Source organism: Myxine glutinosa, chromosome 2 (assembly GCF_964187855.1).
Source record: "Myxine glutinosa chromosome 2, kmMyxGlut1.1, whole genome shotgun sequence".
Taxonomy (NCBI): domain Eukaryota; kingdom Metazoa; phylum Chordata; class Myxini; order Myxiniformes; family Myxinidae; genus Myxine; species Myxine glutinosa.
In genome coordinates, this window is record NC_136262.1 from 117,116,911 (window position 1) to 117,140,308 (window position 23,398).

At 45.1% G+C, this 23,398-nt stretch overlaps 2 protein-coding genes across 2 annotated transcripts in view; one reads left to right on the plus strand and one right to left on the minus strand.

Annotated features, from left to right (window-relative positions):
• Positions 1 to 17,015, plus strand: part of FIRRM (FIGNL1 interacting regulator of recombination and mitosis) — a 50,721-nt gene extending 33,706 nt beyond the window's left edge. The window contains exons 20-26 of the mRNA XM_068107319.2: positions 6,381 to 6,485; positions 6,909 to 7,001; positions 12,976 to 13,083; positions 13,168 to 13,266; positions 15,850 to 15,930; positions 16,099 to 16,224; positions 16,370 to 17,015. Coding sequence (XP_067963420.2) covers positions 6,381 to 6,485; positions 6,909 to 7,001; positions 12,976 to 13,083; positions 13,168 to 13,266; positions 15,850 to 15,930; positions 16,099 to 16,224; positions 16,370 to 16,525 — 768 coding nt within the window. The 3' untranslated portion in view covers positions 16,526 to 17,015. The remainder of the gene's footprint in view (positions 1 to 6,380; positions 6,486 to 6,908; positions 7,002 to 12,975; positions 13,084 to 13,167; positions 13,267 to 15,849; positions 15,931 to 16,098; positions 16,225 to 16,369) is intronic.
• Positions 1 to 23,398, minus strand: part of GHITM (growth hormone inducible transmembrane protein) — a 213,140-nt gene that overhangs the window by 59,056 nt on the left and 130,686 nt on the right. The gene's annotated exons all lie outside the window — the stretch shown is intronic.

Genomic DNA, 23,398 nt, shown 5'->3' on the forward strand with positions numbered 1-23,398 from the left:
CTCTTGCTCTTGCACTTCCTCTCTCTTTCCTTTTCACCCTGTCATTTGCGCGAGGTCATCTTCCACACCTGCTTGGAAATCCGCCAACATCCCAGCATTACATAAACAACAGCCCTGAGTGGGATGATGGTCATCTCTTGAGGTTGTAGTTCAGCCCTCTGCTGATTTGGTGGAATCCCCCCTCCACCCCCCTCAGGAGCCCTCTGATCCGAAATAATAACACTAATATCAAGCAATCCCATGGACCATCGAGTAGAAGAGCTGTATCGGGTTTCAGAGTAATCAGTTGGTTGAAAGCTTTGTATGTGGTTTAATTAGCTCAGAAGTGCCCAGGAAGGACTTCGCACGACGGAGGATGCCCAGTCGGTGACTGGCTTTGGAGGCCAGCTTGGAAATGTGGTTTTCCCAGGAAAGATCATGGCAGATATTGAGACCCAAAAGCTTGAGTGACAGAACTTCTTTGAGAGGATTGTTCAGAAAGTAGATGGGAGGGTTGTCCAGACGGTCTTTTCGGAGAGACAAAGTGAGAGTGTGAGATTTGTCAGGATTGAAAGACATGTTCCACTTGTTTGACCAGTTTGTGATATTGTCCAGGTCTGCAGAGAGTGAAGAGGCTGCAGACTGCCGATCTGAGGGTTGGGATATGGAGCGGCATAGAGTGGAGTCATCAGCAAAGAGATAGAGGATTTTCCAGAGAGTGGGAGAGATCATTGATGAAGACCAGAAAAATCACAGGGCCCAGAACACTGCCTTGGGGAACTCCAGCCAGAACAGGAAGGGGGGGTGAGAGAAATTCATTCATGGCCACACGGTGACTACGACCAGAGAGGAAGTCTGCAAGCCATGCCTTGAGATTTCCATGGATACCATAGGAGGAGAGTTTGGTGAGCAGAGCTGGGTGCCAGACCGTATCAAAGGCACGAGATATGTCAAGGCAGACAGCTCTGATTTCCTGTTTGGCATTGAGGACCTCCATCCATTGTTGAGACAGCAGAAGCAGCATGTCCAGAGTAGAATGACCTGGTCTGAATCCAAATTGATGATCAGAGATCAAGCCATTGGAGAAGAGGAAGGATTTGATGTTAGAAGCGATGATCGATTCCATGACTTTGCTGATAATTGGGAGAAGGCTGATTGGTCTGTAGTTGCAAGGATCTGTTTTTGCACCTTTCTTGTGTAAAGCGGTGATGTTGGCTGATTTCCAAGCAGATGGCAGATGACCTTGAGCAAAAGAGAGTGTGAAGAGAACAGAGAGAGGGTGTGAAAGAGCAGCAAGGCAGGATTTTAGGATCCATGGGCTGATGCCGTCTGGTCCAGTTGCAGAATCAGAGTCAAGGTTTGACAGAAACTCCTCCACCTTGTCAGGAGAGAAGGACACAGAGTCCAGGAGCAGTTGGGTATCACTGGGTACGGTGGGTACAGAGAGAGATGGGTTTGGGACACAAGATTTTGAGGCAAACAGAGTTGAGGCATTCGGCTTTTTCATGTGCGGAGTCAGCTGTGTAGCCGTTTGAGGTAAGGGAGGGGATGGAGGGGGAACAAAGACCAGAAACAGATTTGACCAGATGCCACCAGGATTTGGAGGAAAGAGACAGTTTTGAGAAGGGAGAGATAGTGCTTCCTGACTCTCCTCAGGGTAGACACATACTTGTTGCGAGCTTGGTGGAAGGAACTGAGATTGCCTTCAGTTGGATTTGCCTTCCAAGAGGCAAAGGCAAGTTGTTTCAGGGTAACTGCCTCACCACAGGATTCAGTGTACCATGGACAGGAGGAAGGGTAAGACAACTGAAGACGAGATGCGATAAATCTGTGCATGAGAGAGAGCAGTGTACTTTGGAAGAATTCCCAGGAAGAATTGATGTCAGAGGCGGTAGAGATGGGAGACCAGTCCAGATGATTGAGGGCTGCTTGAAGACCATGCTCGTTGGCCTGAGTGAAATGCCAGACTCGTCGGCGCTGAGGAGGCTCTCTGAGAATGGCCAGAGAGATGTCCACTTTAACAAGCACATGATCAGAAGAACCGATTGGAGCAGAAGAAGAGCAGCACACATTTGCAGGGAAGTTTGTCATAACCAAGTCTAGAAGAGAAGATACTCCGTTGACTGAGATCTGGGTCGGGAAATTGACAGATTGTGTCAGTCCCAATGAGTCGCAGAAGTCCTTTGCTGAGGTGCCATGGCTGGTGAGAGAGGAACCCACACCCAGCCAGCTGGCATGATGACAGTTGAAGTCGCCACAGTTGAAGTTGGGATGAGTTGATAGAAGTTGGTCCATGTTGTCAGACAGCGAAATGTAAATGGAGTCATCACTGTTTGGAGGACGGTACAGAACACATATGAACAAAAGGTGGGAGCGGAGAGGAAGCTGTAGCCAGAGGTACTCCTGGGGGTGGGGTGGAGAGAGGGCAGTGCAAGGAGAGTGAGGAAGAAAGTTTTTGATAAAGATAGCAACCCCACCACCAGGACGAGGCTCAGGTCTATCGTACCGGAGGAGGGAGTAACCAGGAAGAGATATTAAGGAATCAGATATCTTGAAGGAGGAAAGTTTCTGTTAAGCAGATTGAGTCTGGTTTGTCAGAAGAAACCTGTATGGAGAGATCAATCAGGTTTACCGTCAAGGAGGAGGGAGGGGGAGCATCGGGTACAGGACCCGAGAGGGGGAGGTTGGGAGAGCTGTTGGGAGTGTGTCAGAGATTGCAGAAGGGAAGGATACAACAACAACAACAACAACAACATGCATTTTAAGGCCATTTTCTCTGCCAGAGCGGGGGTTAGCTTTGCGGTCCCCATGACAATCTTCTCCATTTTGTCCTATTTTCTGCATCTGTCCTTGTTAACCCCCTTGCCCGCATTTCTTCTTCCACCATCTTTAGCCAAGTCTTTCTCGGTCTTCCCCGTCCTCTACTTCCTTCTACATACATTTCCATCACTCTTCTCAACCAGTCACTTTCATCCTTCCTCAACACATGACCAAACCATCTCAACCTGTTCTTCTTCACAGCATCAATCACAGGCTCTATTCCCATCATCTTTCGCAATTCATCATTTGTCTTCCTCTCTCTCAACGATACTCCGCACATCCACCGAACCATTCGCATTTCCACCTTTTCCAGCCTTCGTTGCTGCTCTACATTCACGACCCATGTCTCGCTCCCATAAATCATAACATTTCTCACACATGCAGCATACACCTTTCCCTTCAGCTTCAACGACACTTACCTCCTCATCAGCACGCCACTCAGTTCCCGAAACTTCTTCCATGCACATCTCACTCTTGCAACCGTTGCCGAGTCTGATCCACCTTCTCCATTCAGCATGTCTCCGAGGTAGCAAAATGTTTTCACACCTTCCAGCTTCACGCCGTCTCCAAGATCCAACTCAACATTTCCTCCATCTGCAGCTCCCTCTGTGCACACCTTACATTTGAATGTAGCTGCCACACTGGCTAATGACCCTCTCAGACCACTACATTTTTGATGGACCCACTCAGCGCACATTGTACCTTGAATGGAGTTCACTCCGACACCCTTCCTGCACACAGCACACTTCCCAGTTCTTTCCACCTCACCACATGCTTTACCACTTGCCATCACCTTCGTCTTTCCTATTCTTCACCTTCAGACCTTTTGTCTCCATATATTCCTTCCACTTGTTCATCTTTTCCTTCAGTCCATCCATACTTTCCGCAATCAACACCAGATCATCTGCATACAACAACTCCCACGGTAAACCCTCCTTTACGTTCTGAGCCAGCACCTCCATCACAGCTACAAATAGTAGTGGACTTAGTACCGACCCCTGATGCACTCCCACCTTCACCTCAAACTCACCACTGTTCCCGTCCTTTGTGCTTACAGTTGTGCGCGCTCTTTTGTACATTGCCATCACGACTCTGATCAACCATTCCTCCACTTCTAACTTCCTCAATGCCTATGTCAATACTTCGTGTGGAACCCTATCGAATGCTTTCTCCAGATCAACAAACCCAAGAAACAACTTCTTCCTCTTCTCCATGTACTTCTCCTGCAACTGCCTCACAATAAACAGCGCGTCTGTCGTTCCTCTTCCTGGCATAAATCCAAACTGCATTTCGTCGATCTTCACCTTCTTCCTTATCCTCCTCTCCAACACCCTTTCCAATACCTTCATTCCATGCTCCAATAACTTTATCGCTCGGTACGAGCCACACTCCAGAGGGTCACCTTTCCCCTTGTATAGAGGGACGAGGGTACTCAGTTCCCAATCCACTGGAATGCGGCCTTCTTTCACCACCAGATTACAGATCTCTGTCATTCTCTTCACACCCCAACTTCCTGCTGCCTTCAACATATCTCCCACAACTCTCGTCGGCCCTCCCGCTTTTCTACTCTTCATTGCTTTTATCGCTTCCTCAACTTCCTTCTCAGTTATCTTCTCTGCCGGTCCTAAAACTGGGAAGGGAAGGATGAAGAGGACAAAAGGTTTAATGGTGATAGGTTGAGGCACAGTGAGGGGTTGTTTGAGGGGGTGGGGGGGGGGAGGCAAAGTAGAAGGTTGGAGGAGGTGGAAGTTTGAGATAGAGGGGAGATGAAGTAGGGAGGAGGCAGCTTTGAGGAGGAGGGGGAGGGGGGAGAATTGGAAAAAGATGGTAGGGTAGGGTGGGGGGGGGGGGGAGATTTGAAGGGGAGGGGTTGGGGGGGGGGAGATTTGAAGGGGAGGGGCTGGGGGGGGAGATTTGAAGGGGAGGGGCAAGGGGGAGATTTGGAGGGGAGAGGGGGGTTTAGGAGGGGAGGGACGAGGGGGTAAAATTGAAAGGGAGGGGTGAGGGGGGAGTTTTGGAGGGGAGGGGTGAGGGGGAAGATTTGAAGGGGAGGAGCAAGGGGGGGGACAATTGAGGGGTGAGGAGGAGTTTAGGAGGGGAGGTGTGAGGGGGGAGTTTAGGAGGGGAGGTGTGAGGGGTGAGTTTAGGAGGGGAGGTGTGAGGGGTGAGTTTAGGAGGGGAGGCATGAGGGGGAGTTTATAAAGTGGATGATTAATGAAAAACGAACATTTATTACAAACTGGGTTTATTGTGATTTTCACATTTTTGTGATTTATAGCTGTTTTATAGTGATTTGTAAGTAATTTTTATAGTGACAGTAATTTAAGATTTATTTTTTATCGTAATTTTAGTCGAATTTTTTATTTTTTTTATTTTAGTAGTAATTAGTAATTTTATAGTAATTTTAGATTAATTTTTATAGTGACGATTTCTGAAATGTGATTTATGAAATTGAAATGTGCCATTTTTATGAAATGTGACAATTTATGAAATTACAGTGATTTATGAAAAATATTTTTAGTTGTAATTAGTAATTTTTATCGTAATTTTAGATTTATTTTGATAGTGACAAATATTGTGATTTATAGCTGAGTCGGGATTCAAACTCAGGCTGGACAGCTGAGAGACAAGTGTGCGTACTTCTAGGTTTCCCTGCCAACCTTCAACTTGCAGAGGATAGGCTTCAATGGAGATACGCTGGGGCTGGTGTACAACTCTAAAGAGCAGCGGCTGTGTCAGGCTCATGACATCAAATTCGCTGGAAAAATATAATTATTTCTCGAGGAGCTCCCCAAAATGCCATCCATTACTTAATTGACACTCATTTGTAATTGTATTGACACTCCGTCACTGATTGCTTTGATAGCAGCACACAGAATCTGCAACGAAAAATTGCGCCGTTTTGTTAGATCGGCATCGGGAATTATTGGAGTGGACCTGCCTTCGGTAGATAGTCTGTATGAAAACCGGTGGGTTGAAAGAGCCAAGGCAATTATTCACGATGCGTTCCATCCCACACATAATTTTTTTCATCTACCGCTATCGAGGAAAATATACCGAGCTGCAAGGATGCAGTGGAAGCGTTCAAAAAATTCCACTGCTGTTCGTTTTATTAATTCATTATATACTACATATTGTGATGTATTCTTAACAAGCACATGCCATGGCAAATTATATTGTATTTTATCAACTATATTCGAATCTGCCATGTCTTACATTGGACTATTCAGCCACGAGAGGCACCTGAGACACCATGGCACCTGAGATGTACTCAAAACTGAAATATCAAAGGAGAATGTGTAAAATGGATCCATGTTTTGTGTTGAGTACCATAAAACACCGTGTTACCTCATCTCATCCAATCATCGGTACCACTAGCTTGGTGTTGACATTGGACTTACAAGGACACGCTGATAGGCCATAACAACGGCATCAATTTGGACATGCAAGACCATAGTGCAAGATCAATTCATGTTGAGCCGATATTTTCAATTTAAAAAAAATCTGCTCGTCTTGTTTCCGCTCGGAATGTAAACGCATCCCTATCCCTCCCAAACCCCCATTCCCTCTCCCAAATATAGCAAGCTATTGCGATGCAATTCCTGGAGCGACTTTGCATGGCATCTGCTCTGGAAACGTCACAGCTCTCTCAGCTCACTGAAGTTCTCCACACAATCATTGACCAGGTATTTGTTTACCCTTTTAGGCTGTCTTGTGCTTTTACCATGAAGTTAGCCATCAGTATATGAGGATAAACCTTGGTCTTTAAGGCAGCTATGACTTACATTGCAAAACTACCAACTTTACCTGTAGTAGGGTCATACATTGACTTCCCGTGACCACTCACAGCCATCTTGGATTAGGCCCACTGGCAGAGTTTGCCCACATTTTCTGGAGGGGCGTGGGGGCTTACTTTTTTCTTCGTACTCCAAAGAATCAACATCCACCATCAAAACTTTCCTATGCTCTGAGTGGTCACGGGAAGTCAATATATGACCCAACTACTGTGAGGATAAATTGATACAGAAATATAGCTCGTTATAAGTGCTCCCCCAAACCGAAAAAAGTTGATTATAAACCCCAATCCCACCCCGACAATCCCCTAAAAGCTTCCAGCTGAGGTGCCAGAAGAAGTTGCTTGTGCTCTGTTGTCTCTCTCAACTCATCTGGTCCATTGTTTGTCCAGCTCCTGCCTTTCAAAGGTACGTCCTGTCACGACCATAAAGACTGCTCGCACGGTTCTCATGTCGCTCATTTCCTTCTTTGTTTATTAATGTATTTCTCTGGATTTTGTTTGTACTGTTGGACATGAGGAAATGTTGCCAGGTTTGCACTTCCACCTCCTTACTACGGCCGCTTTGCTCTGTCCCTGAACCTTCCCATACTGTTGGGTTCTCACCATTTGGGGTTCGTAAACTCTCGGATGATAGGATAAGCTAAGCCAGCTTCCAAACTTTCCTTGCGCATGCATTGCTGGCTCTCTTTCCTGATTGCCATTTACAAACTTTTATTTGTGTGGTTCACGTTTGGTTTACTGAGTCGATGCTATTGGAGGAACGAGAACACAGAACGGACCAGGAAGTGAATATGAATGAATGAATGGAAGTAACAGAACATAAAGGACTGTAGACTAGATATCTGCGATCACAAAGCGATCACCAAGGGTAAGCCTCCCCTGGCCTCCCATGCAAGATCGAGGTTCGTGAAAGAGCTAACATTAATCACGAGGTAGACAAGATGGGGAGAGAGGGGGAAGGACACAAACACAACATTTGAGAGCAGGGACATCGAGAGAAATGTGGGAGGGAGAGGGCTTGGGGGGAGGTGGGAGAGGTATAAAACGTATGGACACTGCAAGGACTTCCAGGAAAGAAGTTGGAATTTCAAAAAAGTGTATCTGGGGTGAATTAGCGGGGGTAGAAAAGATCAAGGTTTTGGATGGGGGAAGATAAGAGATGGTAGTGAACAGCTGTTTTAAAGACCTGGAGGGAAGAGTGGGATTGAAGAGAGTGGGGGAGTTTGTTCCAGAGGTGGGAGAAAAGGGGAATGAAAGAGTGAAAGAGTGAAGGTGAGCAGAGAGCCTAGATTTTGGCAGTTTAACCATACGAGGGTTGCTGGCAGATCTTGTGCGACCTGTAGGAATATTTGGGGGACAGAGCACAGAGAGAGCTGGGGGAGCAAGGCCGGAGAGGAGTCGGTAGAAGACAGAAAGACCACCAACCTGCCTGCAGTGAGTGAGTGAAAGTAGGGTTAGGGTAGGGTCCTGCACCCACTCCCATTCACACCTGAAAGTAGGGTTAGGGTAGTGAAAGTAGGGTTCTGCAATGTACCCTTGGCCCATGATCCAATGATGGCATTTTTTTTTGGACCACCATATGACCGTTGACCCTCAACATTTAGGGAGAATGTAAATTAAGAAAATGTGTCCTCATCTACAGTCTATCCATAAAACTCAACATCTTGAAAATAGGAGGGAAATTATTCAAGTTTTGATCAAAAATGCGTTTTTTGTTAATTAGGTCACAATCCTCAAAAAGTAGGTCAAGGATACCAAACAAATATCAGGTGCACAACTTCAGTGCAGGTTCACTATTATGATACAAGAACATCTCGGAAGGCCAAGAGGTCTTTGAGATTCCACAATGTCAAAATTGAGCGGACCAAAAAACGTTTTTTTTTTTTTTTTTTTCAGACCACCATTTGACTTTCACCTTTAACCTGGAGGGGCAGGTAAATAAAGCGTAAATGCGCCTTGCCCAAGAACACGGTCAAAAAATTATGTCAACCCCCGCATACGTTTTATTCCCATGCAAAATTCCATTCCAAAAGTCCCAGTCAGCTCCGAGATACAGCTCAGACCTTGGAACAAAATAAGGAAAAACAAACATAAACGGTGGTTTAGTTCTCTTAGGGATGCAAGTCGCCGAGCACTCATTGCGTATTTTATTCCCAAGCGGGGAAATAAATCAATTTTGTTTTGATGGTAAAGATTACATTTTTATTTTTCCTGGTAAAAAGTTTTGGGAAGGTGGTTGTGCTACTGGAACATGAATGTCAATTCTTCAACTTTCATTCAAATTTTTCATTGCAAGTTAGTTTTTCTGTTTTCGTTGCTTATTTACCAATTTTGAGGTATGAAAAGCGAGATGTTTGTTAGTGATTGAAAATTGCGCTTGTGAAGGTAAAAGCCAGATCTAATCAGATTACACACTGGAGAGAGTGACAGTATGACCAGGCCACAGCACCAAACCATCAAAATGAGGAGATACACCTCGAGTCGTATAATGGAATGACAACCCGTGTCTGGGAGCCCCAGCCAGACCATCCATGGTGTGAATGGGAGTGGGTCCAGGTAACAGAGGTCTAGATGTGAAACCTCAAGTGCAGGAAGTCAAAGTTGGCTGAGAGTGACAACAACAACAACAACATGCATTTTAAAGGCCATTTTCCCTGCTAGAGTGGGGGTTAGCCTTGCGGTCCCCATGACAATCTTCTCCATTTTGCCCTATTTTCTGCATCTCTCCTTGTTAACCCCCTTGCCCGCATTTCTTCTTCCACCATCTTTAGCCAAGTCTTTCTCGGTCTTCCCCGTCTTCTACTTCCTTCTACATTCATTTCCATCACTCTTCTCAACCAGTCACTTTCATCCTTCCTCAACACATGACCAAACCATCTCAACCTGTTCCTCTTCACAGCATCAATCACAGGCTCTATTCCCATCATCTTTCGCAATTCATCATTTGTCTTCCTCTCTCTCAACGATACTCCGCACATCTGTCGAACCATTCGCATTTCCACCCTTTCCAACCTTCGTTGCTGCTCTACGTTCATTACCCATGTCTCGCTCCCATAAATCATAACACTTCTCACACATGCAGCATACACCTTTCCCTTCAGCTTCAACGACACTCCCCTCATCATCAGCACGCCACTCAATTCCCGAAACTTCTTCCATGCACATCTCACTCGAGCAACCGTTGCCGAGTCTGATCCACCTTCTCCATTCAGCATGTCTCCGAGGTAGCAAAATGTTTTCACACCTTCCAGCTTCACGCCGTCTCCAAGATCCAACTCAACATTTCCTCCATCTGCAGCTCCCTCTGTGCACACCTTACATTTGAATGTAGCTGCCACACTGGTTAATGACCCTCTCAGACCACTACATTTTTGATGAACCCACTCAGCGCACATTGCACACTGAATGGAGTTCACTCTGACACCCTTCCTACACACAGCACAGGGCCACTTCCCAGTTCTTTCCACCTCACCACATGCTTTGCCACTTGCCATCACCTTCGTCTTTCCGATATTCACCTTCAGACCTTTTGTCTCCATACATTCCTTCCACGTGTTCATCTTTTCCTTCAGTCCATCCATACTTTCCGCAATCAACACCAGATCATCTGCATACAACAACTCCCACGGTAAACCCTCCTTTACGTTCTGAGCCAGCACCTCCATCACAGCTACAAATAGTAGTGGGCTTAGTACCGACCCCTGATGCACTCCCACCTTCACCTCAAACAAACCACTGTTCCCGTCCTTCGTCCTTACAGCTGTGCGCGCTCTTTTGTACATTGCCATCACTACTCTGATCAACCATTCCTCCACTCCTAACTTCCTCAATGCCCATGTCAATACTTTGCGTGGAACCCGATCGAATGCTTTCTCCAGATCAACAAACCCAAGAAACAACTTCTTCCTCTTCTCCATGTACTTCTCCTGCAACTGCCTCACAATGAAAAGCACATCTGTCGTTCCTCTTCCTGGCATAAATCCAAACTGCATTTCGTCGATCTTCACTTTCTTCCTTATCCTCCTCTCCAACACCCTTTCCAATACCTTCATTCCATGCTCCAATAACTTTATCGCTCGGTACGAGCCACACTCTAGAGGGTCACCTTTCCCCTTGTATAGAGGGACGAGGGTACTCAGTTCCCAATCCACTGGAATGCGGCCTTCTTTCACCACCAGATTACAGATCTCTCTCATTCTCTTCACACCCCAACTTCCTGCTGCCTTCAACATGTCTCCCACAACTCCCGTCGGCCCTCCCGCTTTTCTACCCTTCATTGCTTTTATCGCTTCCTCAACTTCCTTCTCAGTTATCTTCTCTGCCGGTCCTAAAACTGGGTTACTCTCTATGTTGCCATCCCATTCATTGTCTGTATTCAACAGCATTTCCATATATCTTTTCCATCTTCCTTTAATTCCATCTGGGTCGACAACGATTTGTCCCACTTCATCCTTCAAGCAACTCACCCCCATCACATCACACCTCTCTTTCGCTATCTGCTTTGCAATCCTGAATACTGCTTTCTGACCCTCTTCCGAATCCAAGCGTTCTCCGAACATTTTCCTACATGCCTCTCCTGCGCCTTTGCTACCTCTTTCTTTGCAGCCTTCCTGGCTGCCTTATAACTTTCATGCTCTGCTGTTTCTGCTCCCGTACCCTTCACCTTCTGCCACTCCTTGAACTTCTTCCTCTTCTCGTCAATCCTCTTTCCAACTTCATCATCCCACCACCATGTTTCCGAGGTCCTTTTGTCCATCCACATACCTCACCAACGGCTCCCAACAGACTAGCTTTCATTGACATCCAACCACTTTCAAGCTCAACCACATCATCCTCGACCCTACTCAGCCTCTCTTTTAATGCCTCCCTTACTGTCACCTCTTTCAACCTCCACACCTTCATTCTCGGTTGGTACTTCATCCACCGAGCTCTCCTTGCACCTTTCACCCTTACGTCGCAGACAACCAAGTGGTGCTGTGAAACAGCCTCCTCCCCCGGGATCACCTTTGTGTCTTGGAGGTGCCCCCTATCTCGCCTATGCACCATCAGGTAGTCAACGGTTGTCGTCGACCCACCTGACGTGTATGTAACAAGCTTATTATCCTCTTTCTGGAACTGAGTATTACAAATCAACAAATCAGCTCCATCGGCAAACTCCAAAATCCTTTCACCTTCTCCATTTCTCACACCATATCCGTAACCCCCATGAACTCCGTCAAAACCATCCATACTCCTTCCCACATGTCCATTTAGGTCTCCTCCTACCACAACAACTTCCTCATCTTTCACGTTTTCCATCAGCTTCTCTATCGCACACCAGAACTTGTCCTTCTCTTCATCGCTTCGACCAACCTGCGGAGCATATCCCGAGATGACGTTCACCAAGAGCTTTCCAATCATCATTTTCACCATCATCAACCTATCACTCACTCTAGTCACACTCACCACACTGTCTACAAACTCCTCAGAAAACAGGACACCAACACCATTCACGCCCTCAGGGCACCCTTGCCACACAAACTTGTATTTCTGTCCCTGCCTACCCTTCACCATTCTCACACCATTTCCCTTCCACCTCGTCTCTTGCACACAACATATGTCCACTCTTCTTCTGACCAATACTTCCACCACTTCTCCTGATCTCCCTGTCATTGTCCCTACATTCCATGTCCCAAACCTCAGAAACCGATCTCCACTTCGGGCTGTACCCTGCCCACATGTAGTTGTAATTGTCATGGTTCTCTTTTTGAGGCTGTTTTTTTAATTTATTTATTTTTAAATTTAATGGCCGGATGCCCTTCCTGACGCCAACCCTCTTAGTCGCCTCTTACGACACGCAGGGATACGGCGTACCTATTCTTATCCAGGGTACACACTGGGATAAGAAAGTGAGAGAGGCTGAGAGTGAGTGATAGAAAAGTGATAGTGATATCTATCTGAGAGTGATAAGATATGAGTGAGAGTGATAGTGAGAGTGAGAGTGATAAAAGCTGAGAGTGATAAGAAAGCTGAGAGTGAGAGAGGGCATAATAAATAGTCACCATTATTTAGATGGCCGATGGACTATCCATACAAACAATACGTGGCAGATGTATTCCCAAGAGATGGGCAGTAAGGGGAGGGTGAAAAGGCAGGACAAGGGCAATGGAGGAAAGGGAGTTTGATGTAGATCTCTACCAGCGTGTTGAAGAGGTACAAAGAATAACCGCACAGGAGACAAGTCAATCAGGGATATCTAGAGAAAAAAAAAAAGTTTCCATGAAGATCGACAAAATCTCAGGATCAGGTTAACAAGCTTTAATGAACGATCTTCTGAACCTCCCTCCCCCAAGTTTAAATTTCCCTTCCACTAATTTATTTATTTCTTACCCACACCTCAGCTCCTAAAACTTGTACCAAAAGCCTCAAACCATCCCCTGATGCCTCGTCTTGGTGCCCTCTTATTTCTGTGTGTAATGGGAAAGGAACACAACGATTCACAAAGAAAGGTAACGCCCTTTACTCCTTCCCAATCCACGTGGCGTGCTTTGAGCACTTTCCGTTCCTGATTACTATTGTTTTTTTTATTGCAGCTTCCCAAAGAATTTCCTGCCATTTTCCACTCTCTACTGTCCGACGACTCCTGGATTCTGCACCTGCTTGCTCTCCAGGCCTTTGCCCACTTTGCTGAGGTAAGAAACCCACCCCATGAATCACAAACAATAATAGCAGAGACCAGTGGAACATCCTCGCAATGTAAAATGTGACGTCAGGTCCTCAACTCTCCCACCTCCCTTCCCAAATTCCATGTCCTCAACCTTCGCCTCCCAACCCCAAGGCATCAAACCCCTCACCACTCCAAGCCTTCAAAACCCCCTCCACACTTCCCTGCAGCACAAAAACTCAACAAAAAGTCCTCACCCCTTCGCAGTCTCAACCTCCCCCTCCCAACTCTGCCCCACCTTTTCTCTCCCACTTCCTTCACAACCCCAACTTTGTCCCACCTTTTCTCTCCCACTCCCTTCACAACCTCAACTTTTGTCCCACCTTTTCTCTCCCACTCCCTTCACAACCCCAACTTTTGTCCCACCTTTTCTCTCCCACTCCCTTCACAACCCCAACTTTTGTCCCACCTTTTCTCTCCCACTCCCTTCACAACCCCAACTTTTGTCCCACCTTTTCTCTCCCACTCTCTTCACAACCCCAACTTTTGTCCCACCTTTTCTCTTCCACTCCCTTCACAACCCTAACTTTGTCTCCCCTCCTCCCGTTTATGAAAGCAAACACGCATCTCACAACAAAATAGTGGACCATTGAACACTTTCCCTCCCCTCGTCACTGAAACCCATAGCGATCGCCTGTCCAACTTGCAATCCCATGAGATATGCGGAAACTCTGTGGATTTGAAACTCTCAAGTGAACATGAGGCTAATTGTGCCAATAAATGATGCAAAACCAATTATCTTCTTCCTGATGAATATATACATCAAGTTTCAACTACGTAATGATGGATGTTTTCTTTCATAATGTCATGAGCTTCTCGGGAGTCCTCAACAAAGACCTTTATATCGACGTAAAACATGTTATTACATCTGTCAAAGCGGCGAAGTCCATCTCAACTACGACTGTCGGCCACGATTTCGTAATAGTTGAACAGAGCGGCGCGAATGGAAGAACATCACGGCAGGTGAAGGAACTAACTTTACGACAGTCGTAAATCGTATCAATCACGATGTTCAGTTGTGATTGCACAAAGTTTAAACATAGCAGCACGTATTAAATAAACGGGGGAAGTCGGATAGCAATCGAACGAAGAAACCCGTAGCCTATTGTCGGACGACAATCACGTGGTACTCAGGTTGCTGATAATTGGCGATATTTTATTATAAAACCCAAGTGTTCTTTAACAGCTTCATTCAGTTGTTCATAAGATTTACCAGCGACTTCTATTTCCACTAGTTTTCTTACCGTAGTTAACCATGAGTTCTCGACGACGATCATACTCCGCGGCTCAAAAACTAAACGTTGTTCGATACGCTGAAGATCACGGAAACAGAGGTGCTGGGCGGGAATTCGACGGAATATCTGAGGTGACCATCAGACCATGGAGACGACAGAAGGAGCGTCTGCAGCCGCTCCCACGAAGCAAAATGGCCGAACGGGGTGACGCGGCCGCCCATCCCGAGCTCGAGGCCAAACTGCTCGACTGGGTCACAGATCGTCGGCAACTAGGTGGTGACGTCAGCATTTCGGAGGTGTGTGTGAAAGCCGTCATGCTTGCGAAGACGCTGACAAACATGGTCACCTTCAAGTTGTCACGTGGATGAGGAGATCGTTTTATGAAGTGGCACAGTCTCTACCTGGACAATGACATAGAAGGTGCAAATCTGGAGGACCTTCTTCATCTGTTCAATGAGACGGATGAGTCAGATACTGAATACTTTACTTCGTGATTGAACTTAGATTATATATTCTATATTAAACATTTAGCTATTCTTTCTTCTTATTCTTCTTTGAGTGTTGCCACTTCCGTTTTTGAAGATGTCCTCGACGATCGTTTCAATCTGAAAAAAAACGTAGAAAAAAATTAGACCTATGTATAATACGCACCTCTAACTTTCAAAAGATTTGTGGGTAAAAAAAAATGAGCGTTATAGTCGAAGTTTTACGGTAGTTATTTGGGTGGTGTATAGACAGCAGACTACTTAGACAGCCATGATCGTTCAGGCCTGTCTTCACAAGGCCAGTGACGTCTATCGGCTCAAAATCCTTTTAACTGTCACTTTGGTTGTTTTACACTGAAGGGAAAACTTGTAGAGAGGGCATGGCGATTGTGAATATGACAACTGAAGATGTCTTTGGTTTCGCGTAGCAGGTAATCTGCAACATGGCGGCTGTATGATTTTTCAGGTTGAAATTGTGGGTGGAGTCAGGCAAACTGTCCAACCAATGGTTGATGGATGGATGGATACATGCACGAACGTCACCTTTTATGATATAGATGTACAGTATTTAAAATCTCAAGGACATTGACCATATTGTCTGGCTAATTAATTCATTCGGGAAGACTGCTTTGTCCACGACTGGTGAGAATATTAACGTGTGAAAATACACCTGACCATTGGCCACGACATCTTCTGGCTGGTGGTCTGAAGATCAATCCTAAATATTCCAGCCCATAAAATCCTCACACTTCTCATTCCCGATCCCTAATGCCCTCTCTCCCCTCTTCCTTTCTCTCTCCCCTCTTCCTTTCTCTCTCCATACCGCCGTAGGTCTCATTCGAAGCAGAAATTGTGCCCCAATGCCTTCGATCAGAGGAAGTCAGGGTAGAGGTAGTAGCATACATTACTAAGGTATGGATCTGGTTTTTCGGTGGAACTAATCAAAATGACCATATTGTCTGGTCATTAGTATGAGGACGAGTTCATTAGGTGAGGACGAGTTCATTAGTATGTGACCTTTTGTAATTGAGGAACCCTGTCCCCACATTTCCTTCACCACTTTCCCTCCATTCCCTGCAGCGCTGGCCCAGCCTGCACGGCCAAACCTCCGAGAGTGATAACGATTTGGAGGGAAACCAATCAGAGTCTGAAACATTGTGGAGGTTGAAGAAGGAACAGGAGATGCTCCAAGATCTGAGGATTGAGGTTTGCAGAGGACTTCACAGCTTATCCTGTTTGAGCACGTAGTTAAAACTACCTTTACATTTCCTTTGCAGTAAAACAAATAAATTCCACCACTTACACCTCCTCCCCCCTCCACCCCACCTCACCTACCCTAACCCCTTTCCAGCATGCACACCCCAGGCTCAACTCCTCCCTGGAAAAGTTTGAACACGGATTGGAGGAGTTGGGTCGGATGACGCAACATCATGCCCCTGCCTGGTTCATTGACAGACTCAAGGCTGTTGCCAAGACGATTGAAAATATGTTGTCTCCGAGTTCGTAGCTTTCCGCACATACAGTTTGTACATATGTATGTCCAATGGCTAACCATTCCACCATCTTTTAGTTTGTTTCTGTGCAAAATGTACTTCCATCCAAGTTTAGTACAATGGACCAGTTTGTGGCGGGGAGGGGAAAGGTGAGGTGAGGTGATTGGGAGATTCCAGGGCTCAGGTCAGCTCGGTCAGTGAGAAGATATTTATTAGTAACAAAGGTCAGGCCCATTTAGCATCATGCCTGAACCCAGGGTGTGGGAGCATGTGATTGATCATGGGTTAAAATCCCACATCGCGTGTTCATCTATCCACACTCATCCTTGTAATTCCTGTTAAAATAGTTTTAGTTGAGTGTAAAAATGTAACAACTTGTATTTTGAATGCAATCTTAATCCAGAATGTCTATAAATCTAAATGTTCCTGTAAAGTTTTTCTTGTACAGTGAAGTTCTCAGACATGTGAATGAAATAAACGTTGGTTTTTAGATTTACAAAGAAAGTGTTTCATTTATTTATGAACTACATGGATCTAACTGCTTGGGGGTTTTACACAAAGTCTAGGTCATGGAGCAGCGAAACGTCAAAAGGCAGCAGATCCACAAACTCCTGATGGATAGGGTGGAATGGACACTGTAATGAAATGATGAAATGATGTAATGTCTCGCTCGGTGTGGAGAGCCGAGCAAACATGAAGAGATGATATAAAAGATGGCGCCGCTTCGGGGGATGGAGTTCAATAAATTGTTGTAGAATCAAACTCAAACCTCTTCCAGAATATAAGGCTTTATTGAACTAGATCTGGTAGTAATCCGACAATGTAAAGAAAGAACATCATTAGCTCAAGTGAAGATAACGACCAATACATGTCTCAACTTAAACTTGCACAAGCAGCCAAACACATACCTGATACAGCGCAGCAACAGCGCCATATGCAGATTCGCCACGGACCCACGATCGATGTTTCGACACGTGAACGTACCCGTTTGTTTGCGAACGGGTACGTTTTTCATGGAAGACCTTCACGAACTTGCTGTCCATATCTGACGTGCGAGTGAGGGTGCTACAGGAATGTGGAATTTATTGGTTTCATGCTTTAGCATTCGCCGTATCTGCATTGCCTGTTTGCTTCTGGCCTCCCACCCGTGCGTAGCACGGGTATCTCACTCGTAGTTATAATGGCGTTTCCATGGGAGCAATGGCTAATACAGGAAGTAAAAATGTTATAAACCACAAACACATATGCTTAGCTTTTTAAACAGTTGCTAATGCTCTTTATAACACGAAATGAAGAAATTTGGAAGAATCCCGACATCCGTGAAGTAAGGTTTACTTACAGAACTGAGTGAAGATCTACTGTCCTCTATATAACCCATAAATGTTGGGTTAATAACATGGCCCTTTCTGCCGCTACCGTGACGTTTTTCGTAGCGAACTTTTGAAACTCGCTCCTTCTGTTTAACACGAAACTGAAAGGGAAGACCGGGATGTGCTCATTTACCAAGCAGCTAGCTAGCGCTTGCCAAGCCAGCTGTTCCTTAACGGTTTTGAATGGAGTGCTTGCTCGAATGCGTAAACCACTTGGCGATCTCTCCACAAGAAACTTGGTAAATGAACACACACCCAATGTTCTTGAGACCCGACCATACATCGAATGTAATCTATATACCCCAAAGAGGAATGACCCTTCTTGCCGCTCCCGTGGTGAGCGGGTGTACTAGTACATAAAATTTCCTAATTCTCATGTGACTGAATTATTAAAATTAGTTCAGATTTCGAGTATGTATGTATTTATCATGAAGTAACCAACATGTGTACAGATATCATATTTAAAAATACATTTTGTAAAATTATCTTTACCTCATCAGAAAAAAAAATCTTTAAACCGGAGCAATGCGACTGTCGCCAATATGCCTCCGCATAGTCCCACAAAGGGTAGATGTTCACTGTCCTAAAAATAAACAAGTTTGATTTAAATCCTTTCAGCTGTTTTAAAGTATCACATTTCACCAGCCATGACAGGTTTCACATCGATCGGTGAAGCGGTTTCAGAGAAGGGATTTTTAAAAATATCAGCTTTCAAGCTAATATGGCTGCCACACCACATGACATATAACCTTAAAGTAGAGTAAAAAATATACACTCTGTATATGTATGGGTAGGGGATCACGTTTGTGAAGTTTCGTGTTGATCGCATAAGGTTCGTTTTTCTATCCAAGATGGCTGCCAAACCACATAACCGACGACATCATCATTTTCAAACTATATGCACCAATGGTGTTAGGTGATATTTGTAAAATCGATAGGATAAGTGGTTTCAGAGATATAATTATTTCATATTTTCCTTTTATCCAATATGGCTGCCACACCATGTGACCAATGATGTTTTTGTGATTATCTTTTAATCACCATGCCTAGTCGATGACACATGTAAAGTTTCGAGTCAATCGATTTGGTGGTTTGGGAGATGTTTTTTTAAGGTTTTCGGTTAAATCCAATATGGCTGCCAAACCATGTGACCGATGATGTCATAAATTTAATATTTCAACACAAATGGGTCATAGATCATGTGCATGCAATTTCAGATTTTTAGGATAAGGAATTCGATTAAAAGATTTTTTTTTTTTTGTACAAGATCAAGCCTCGTGTAAGAGCTAACATTAATGACAAAAAAACAAACGGACCCATAAGACGAAATAAAGGGAGCGGGAGACAAGATGGGGAGAGAGGGGGGAAGCACACAAGTACAACATTTGAGAGCAGGGACATTGGGAGATCTGTGGGAGGGAGAGGGCTTGGGGGGATGAGGCATGGGAAGGGGAGGGGAGGGGGGAGGTGGGAGAGGTAAAAAACACATGGACACAGCTAGGACTTCCAGGAAAGAAGTCGGGGATTGAAAGGTGGATCTGGGGTGAATTAACGGGGGTAGAAAAGATCAAGGTTTTGGATGGGGGAAGATAAGAGATGGTGGTGAACAGCTGTTTTAAAGACCTGGAGGGAGGAGTGGCATTGAAGAGAGTGAGGGAGTTTGTTCCAGAAGTGGGAGAAAAGAGGAATGAAGGTGAGCAGAAAGTCTTGATTTTGGCAGTTTAACCATAAGAGGGTTGCTGGCAGATCTTGTGCGACCTGTAGGAATATTTGGGGGACAGAGCACAGAGAGAGCTGGGGGAGCAAGGCCGGAGAGGAGTCGGTAGAAGACAGAAAGACCACCAACCTCCCTGCGGTGAGTGAGTGAAAGGCCCTCAGAATCAGCTTCATCGCGGGAGATTCCAATGATTCTGAAAGCTTTGGTTTCAACAGCGTAAAGCCGAGCTAGGTGTGAGGCAGGAGCACCGGCCCAGAAGGGAAAGCATTATTCCATTGAGCTGCGGATGAAAGCTTTATGTGGTGAGGAGCTCCATCCATTGTTGAGACAGCAGAAGCAGCATGTCCAGAGTAGAGTGACCTGGTCTGAATCCAAATTGATGATCAGAGATATTTCAGAGATTTTTGGCTGGTATACCACTTCACCTATGACATCATCACTATCATGCTTTTGTTCACTATTGAAAGTACTAGAGTAACTAGACAATGTGCCAAGTTTCAAATTTTTCCATTCAGTGGTTTGAGAAATAATTTTATTATTTGCGTTTAATCCAAGATGGCTGCCATATCACGTGAACGATGACGTCACAATTCCCAAAAAAACATTCTGCGTGGGTGTCACTCCTACCCTGAAAGTTTTGTTTCAATTGGACATGTGGTTGCTGAGAAAAACTAGGTGTAGCCCGTACGGACAGACAGACAACCCGAAAACATAATGCCTCCGGCAACCTTCGGGGGCGGAGGCATAAAAAGTTAGAGACTGGATCTCATTAATAGTTCAGGACATTTTGGAAGTTCACTTCTGTTCTGTTTCAAAATTTATCATGAAAAATTCACAAAATATCGATTCTGAGATAAACTCGTTTATGAGTGTGGAATCGTATGCACTTCCAAAAGAAACATATTAATCATCATTTTTGTTTGTTTTAACATATTGTTGTTTTTTTTTGTGCGGCATTGTGACTGCTCTGATAATATAATTTAGTACTAAATTTAAAAATCAGATTTTTTAAAATTTAGAACGAGCATTACTAGTCAGTATCATTTAAAACTTACCCTGTACATTCACAATCCTCAGATACGTCCTTCCCATTGGTGTTCAGAAGAACCTAATCCAGATACACAGTTCATTAACTGACAACGATCCGTCGGGGGTTTGTGTAGTGCACGTCCATTCATTCGGGCCTTGCAACGGCCCACATGCTTGTTGGGTGCCTGTTCGGCAAGCTGAGAAAGTTCTCCAAGTCTTTAGTTGTGCAGAGGTACAGCCCTTTCTCTCAGGTACTTTCCAAATATTTTCAACTTGTTCGAGACTTGGTGAGCCATATTAGGAAACAATCCTAATCTCATTTCAAAAGTGCTGTATTGCGAACGGTAACGACTGCCGTATTTCCAGACCGTGCCGTGCACCTCACTTGCTCGCTCAGCCGTTAGTTAGAGACAAGGCGTGCGGCACCAATTAACATAATGCATTGGCCAACTCCACCGTCACATCAGTACAGTATCGTGAGAGTGGGCACGTGATCCGGCTTGGGGTCTTCGACTCGGCCTACTAGGATTCATACCACGCAACTGAGACGACCCAACAGCTACAACCATATATATATATATATATATATATATATATATATATATATATTAATATTAAACGAATTAAATTCCTGCATGGGGCTAGTGTGAAAAATTCTGACAACCAGTGACTCGAACCAGGGACCTCCATCACTTTCGCGGTGACAGCCCACTGCACCAGTCAACGGAATCTCCTCAGAAATTTTCCACGCTTAACACTGCGAGCTTTATAATGGCCGATGTCTTACGTTCCTGCTGGGCAGACCCCGGATGTGAGCGTAAGTATATGTACGTGTATGCAAGTATATGTAGAAATGCATTCGAGACTCGAGAAATGCATTGTATGTTTCTTTTAAGACAAGTATATGTAGAAACACATCAGTAGAGTATCGTGAGAGTGGGCACGTGATCCGGCTTGGTGTCTTTGACTTGGCCTACCAGGATTCACGCTACGCAACTGAGACGACTCAACAGCTACAACAATATATATATATACAGACTTGGCATTTAATATGGAATATTTTTTTTTTCTTGACTTGGGTTTACTTTCTGACCTCAGTATATCAATCTGGTGAGTTTCTTTTACCCTTCGGTGGTCTTTGTTGAAAGAACCATGTCACCGATTGTCTTTCGCAGCAAGAAGTCAATAACAGGATTATATAACAGGTGGCGTGACAAAATGTAAGGACAGGTACATTTGACGATTGGCTTCACAATTGGGTATATAAGGGTTGTTGCGTTCTGTATTAGTGGAAAACAACTGCTGCACTTCTACAAAAGTCATTGCCGCTTCCTCTGGAGATGGTCCGTCAACTTGACAATGCTGTTTGTCATGGAGTGGTGGCTTTAAGAAATTCTGGCATGAAACAGCGTGCTATTGCTCGGCAGTATGGCATCACTCAAGGTCAGGTGTCAAAGATCCTGAAACGAAATGCTCAGAGGGGTGTCCCTACTCCAATACCGGGGCCAGGACATCCCCGTAGAACCACAAGGAGAGATGATCGCCAGCTGCACCGGTTAGTCTGCAATGGCCGTACCAAGTCAGCTAATCGGCTTCGGGCTGAGTGGCAGCAACTGACAAATGTGCCTGTATCCAGAAGGCTAGTCAACCAACGACTGGTTCAAGCAGGCTATCGTGCCAGGCGTCCCCTGAGAAAGCCACGCCTGACCAGACAACACAGCCAGCGCCGATTGCAGTGGGCCAGAGAGCACCGTCAATGGCAGCCAGGACACTGGAATCACGTGATCTTCAGCGACGAGTCTTGATTTCTGGTCTATCGTCAAGATGGCCGCGTCCGAGTGCACAGACAAGTGCATGAAGCCCACAACGAAGATTGTATAGTGCCAAGAGTCCAAGCTGGAGGTGGTGGGGTGACCGTTTGGGCTGCTTTTCATGCAGGGGGCAAAACTGACCTGGTTGTTCTGAATGGAAACCTGAACCAGTTCAAGTACAGGGTCATTCTGGAAGAAACATTGCTTCCATTTGCTCGTGCAGCCTTTCGAGGAAACTTTGTCTTCCAAGATGACAATGCACAGCCTCATCGTGCTCGCATGATCCAACACTTTCTTGCTGACCGTGGTGTAGAGCATATGGAGTGGCCTGCCATGTCCCCAGATATGAATCCGATAGAGAACTTGTGGGCAGAATTAATGCGCCAAATCGACAACTTGGACCAGCAGCCGACCTCTGTGCGTGAATTGCAGCAGGCTATTGTCACTGCATGGCAAGCGATTCCTGTCCAAACCTTGGCAAATCTCGTGAACAGCATGCCTCAACGTGTACGTGCTCTCCTGAATGCTCGTGGGGGTTACACGAAGTACTGAACTGTAATTTTACTGTCCGTAATCTCAGTCATAATTTAGCATTTGTTTTTGTTGAAAAAAAAATTGGCTAATCTGCAAAGTAAAGAGATACTTCTGGAAAATGTACAGAAGTTTAACAGTACTGTCCATGAATTGAGTTCGATATCAGTTTACATCACTTTCAAGGATCAATTTATTTGTTTCGAAATGTCAAATGTGGTTTTTGTTTCTTTTAAAGGTCACATTAACAAAATCTCGAATAATTTCAACATAATTCCAATGAACTTTTGGTTCTAAGTCATCTTGAAAAGTAAGTTCACCCCCACAAAAAAATATTCCATATTAAATGCCAAGTCTGTATATATATTTTTAAGAAGCAGGAATTAAATTCCTGCATGGGGCTAGTGTGAAAAATTCTGACAACCGGGG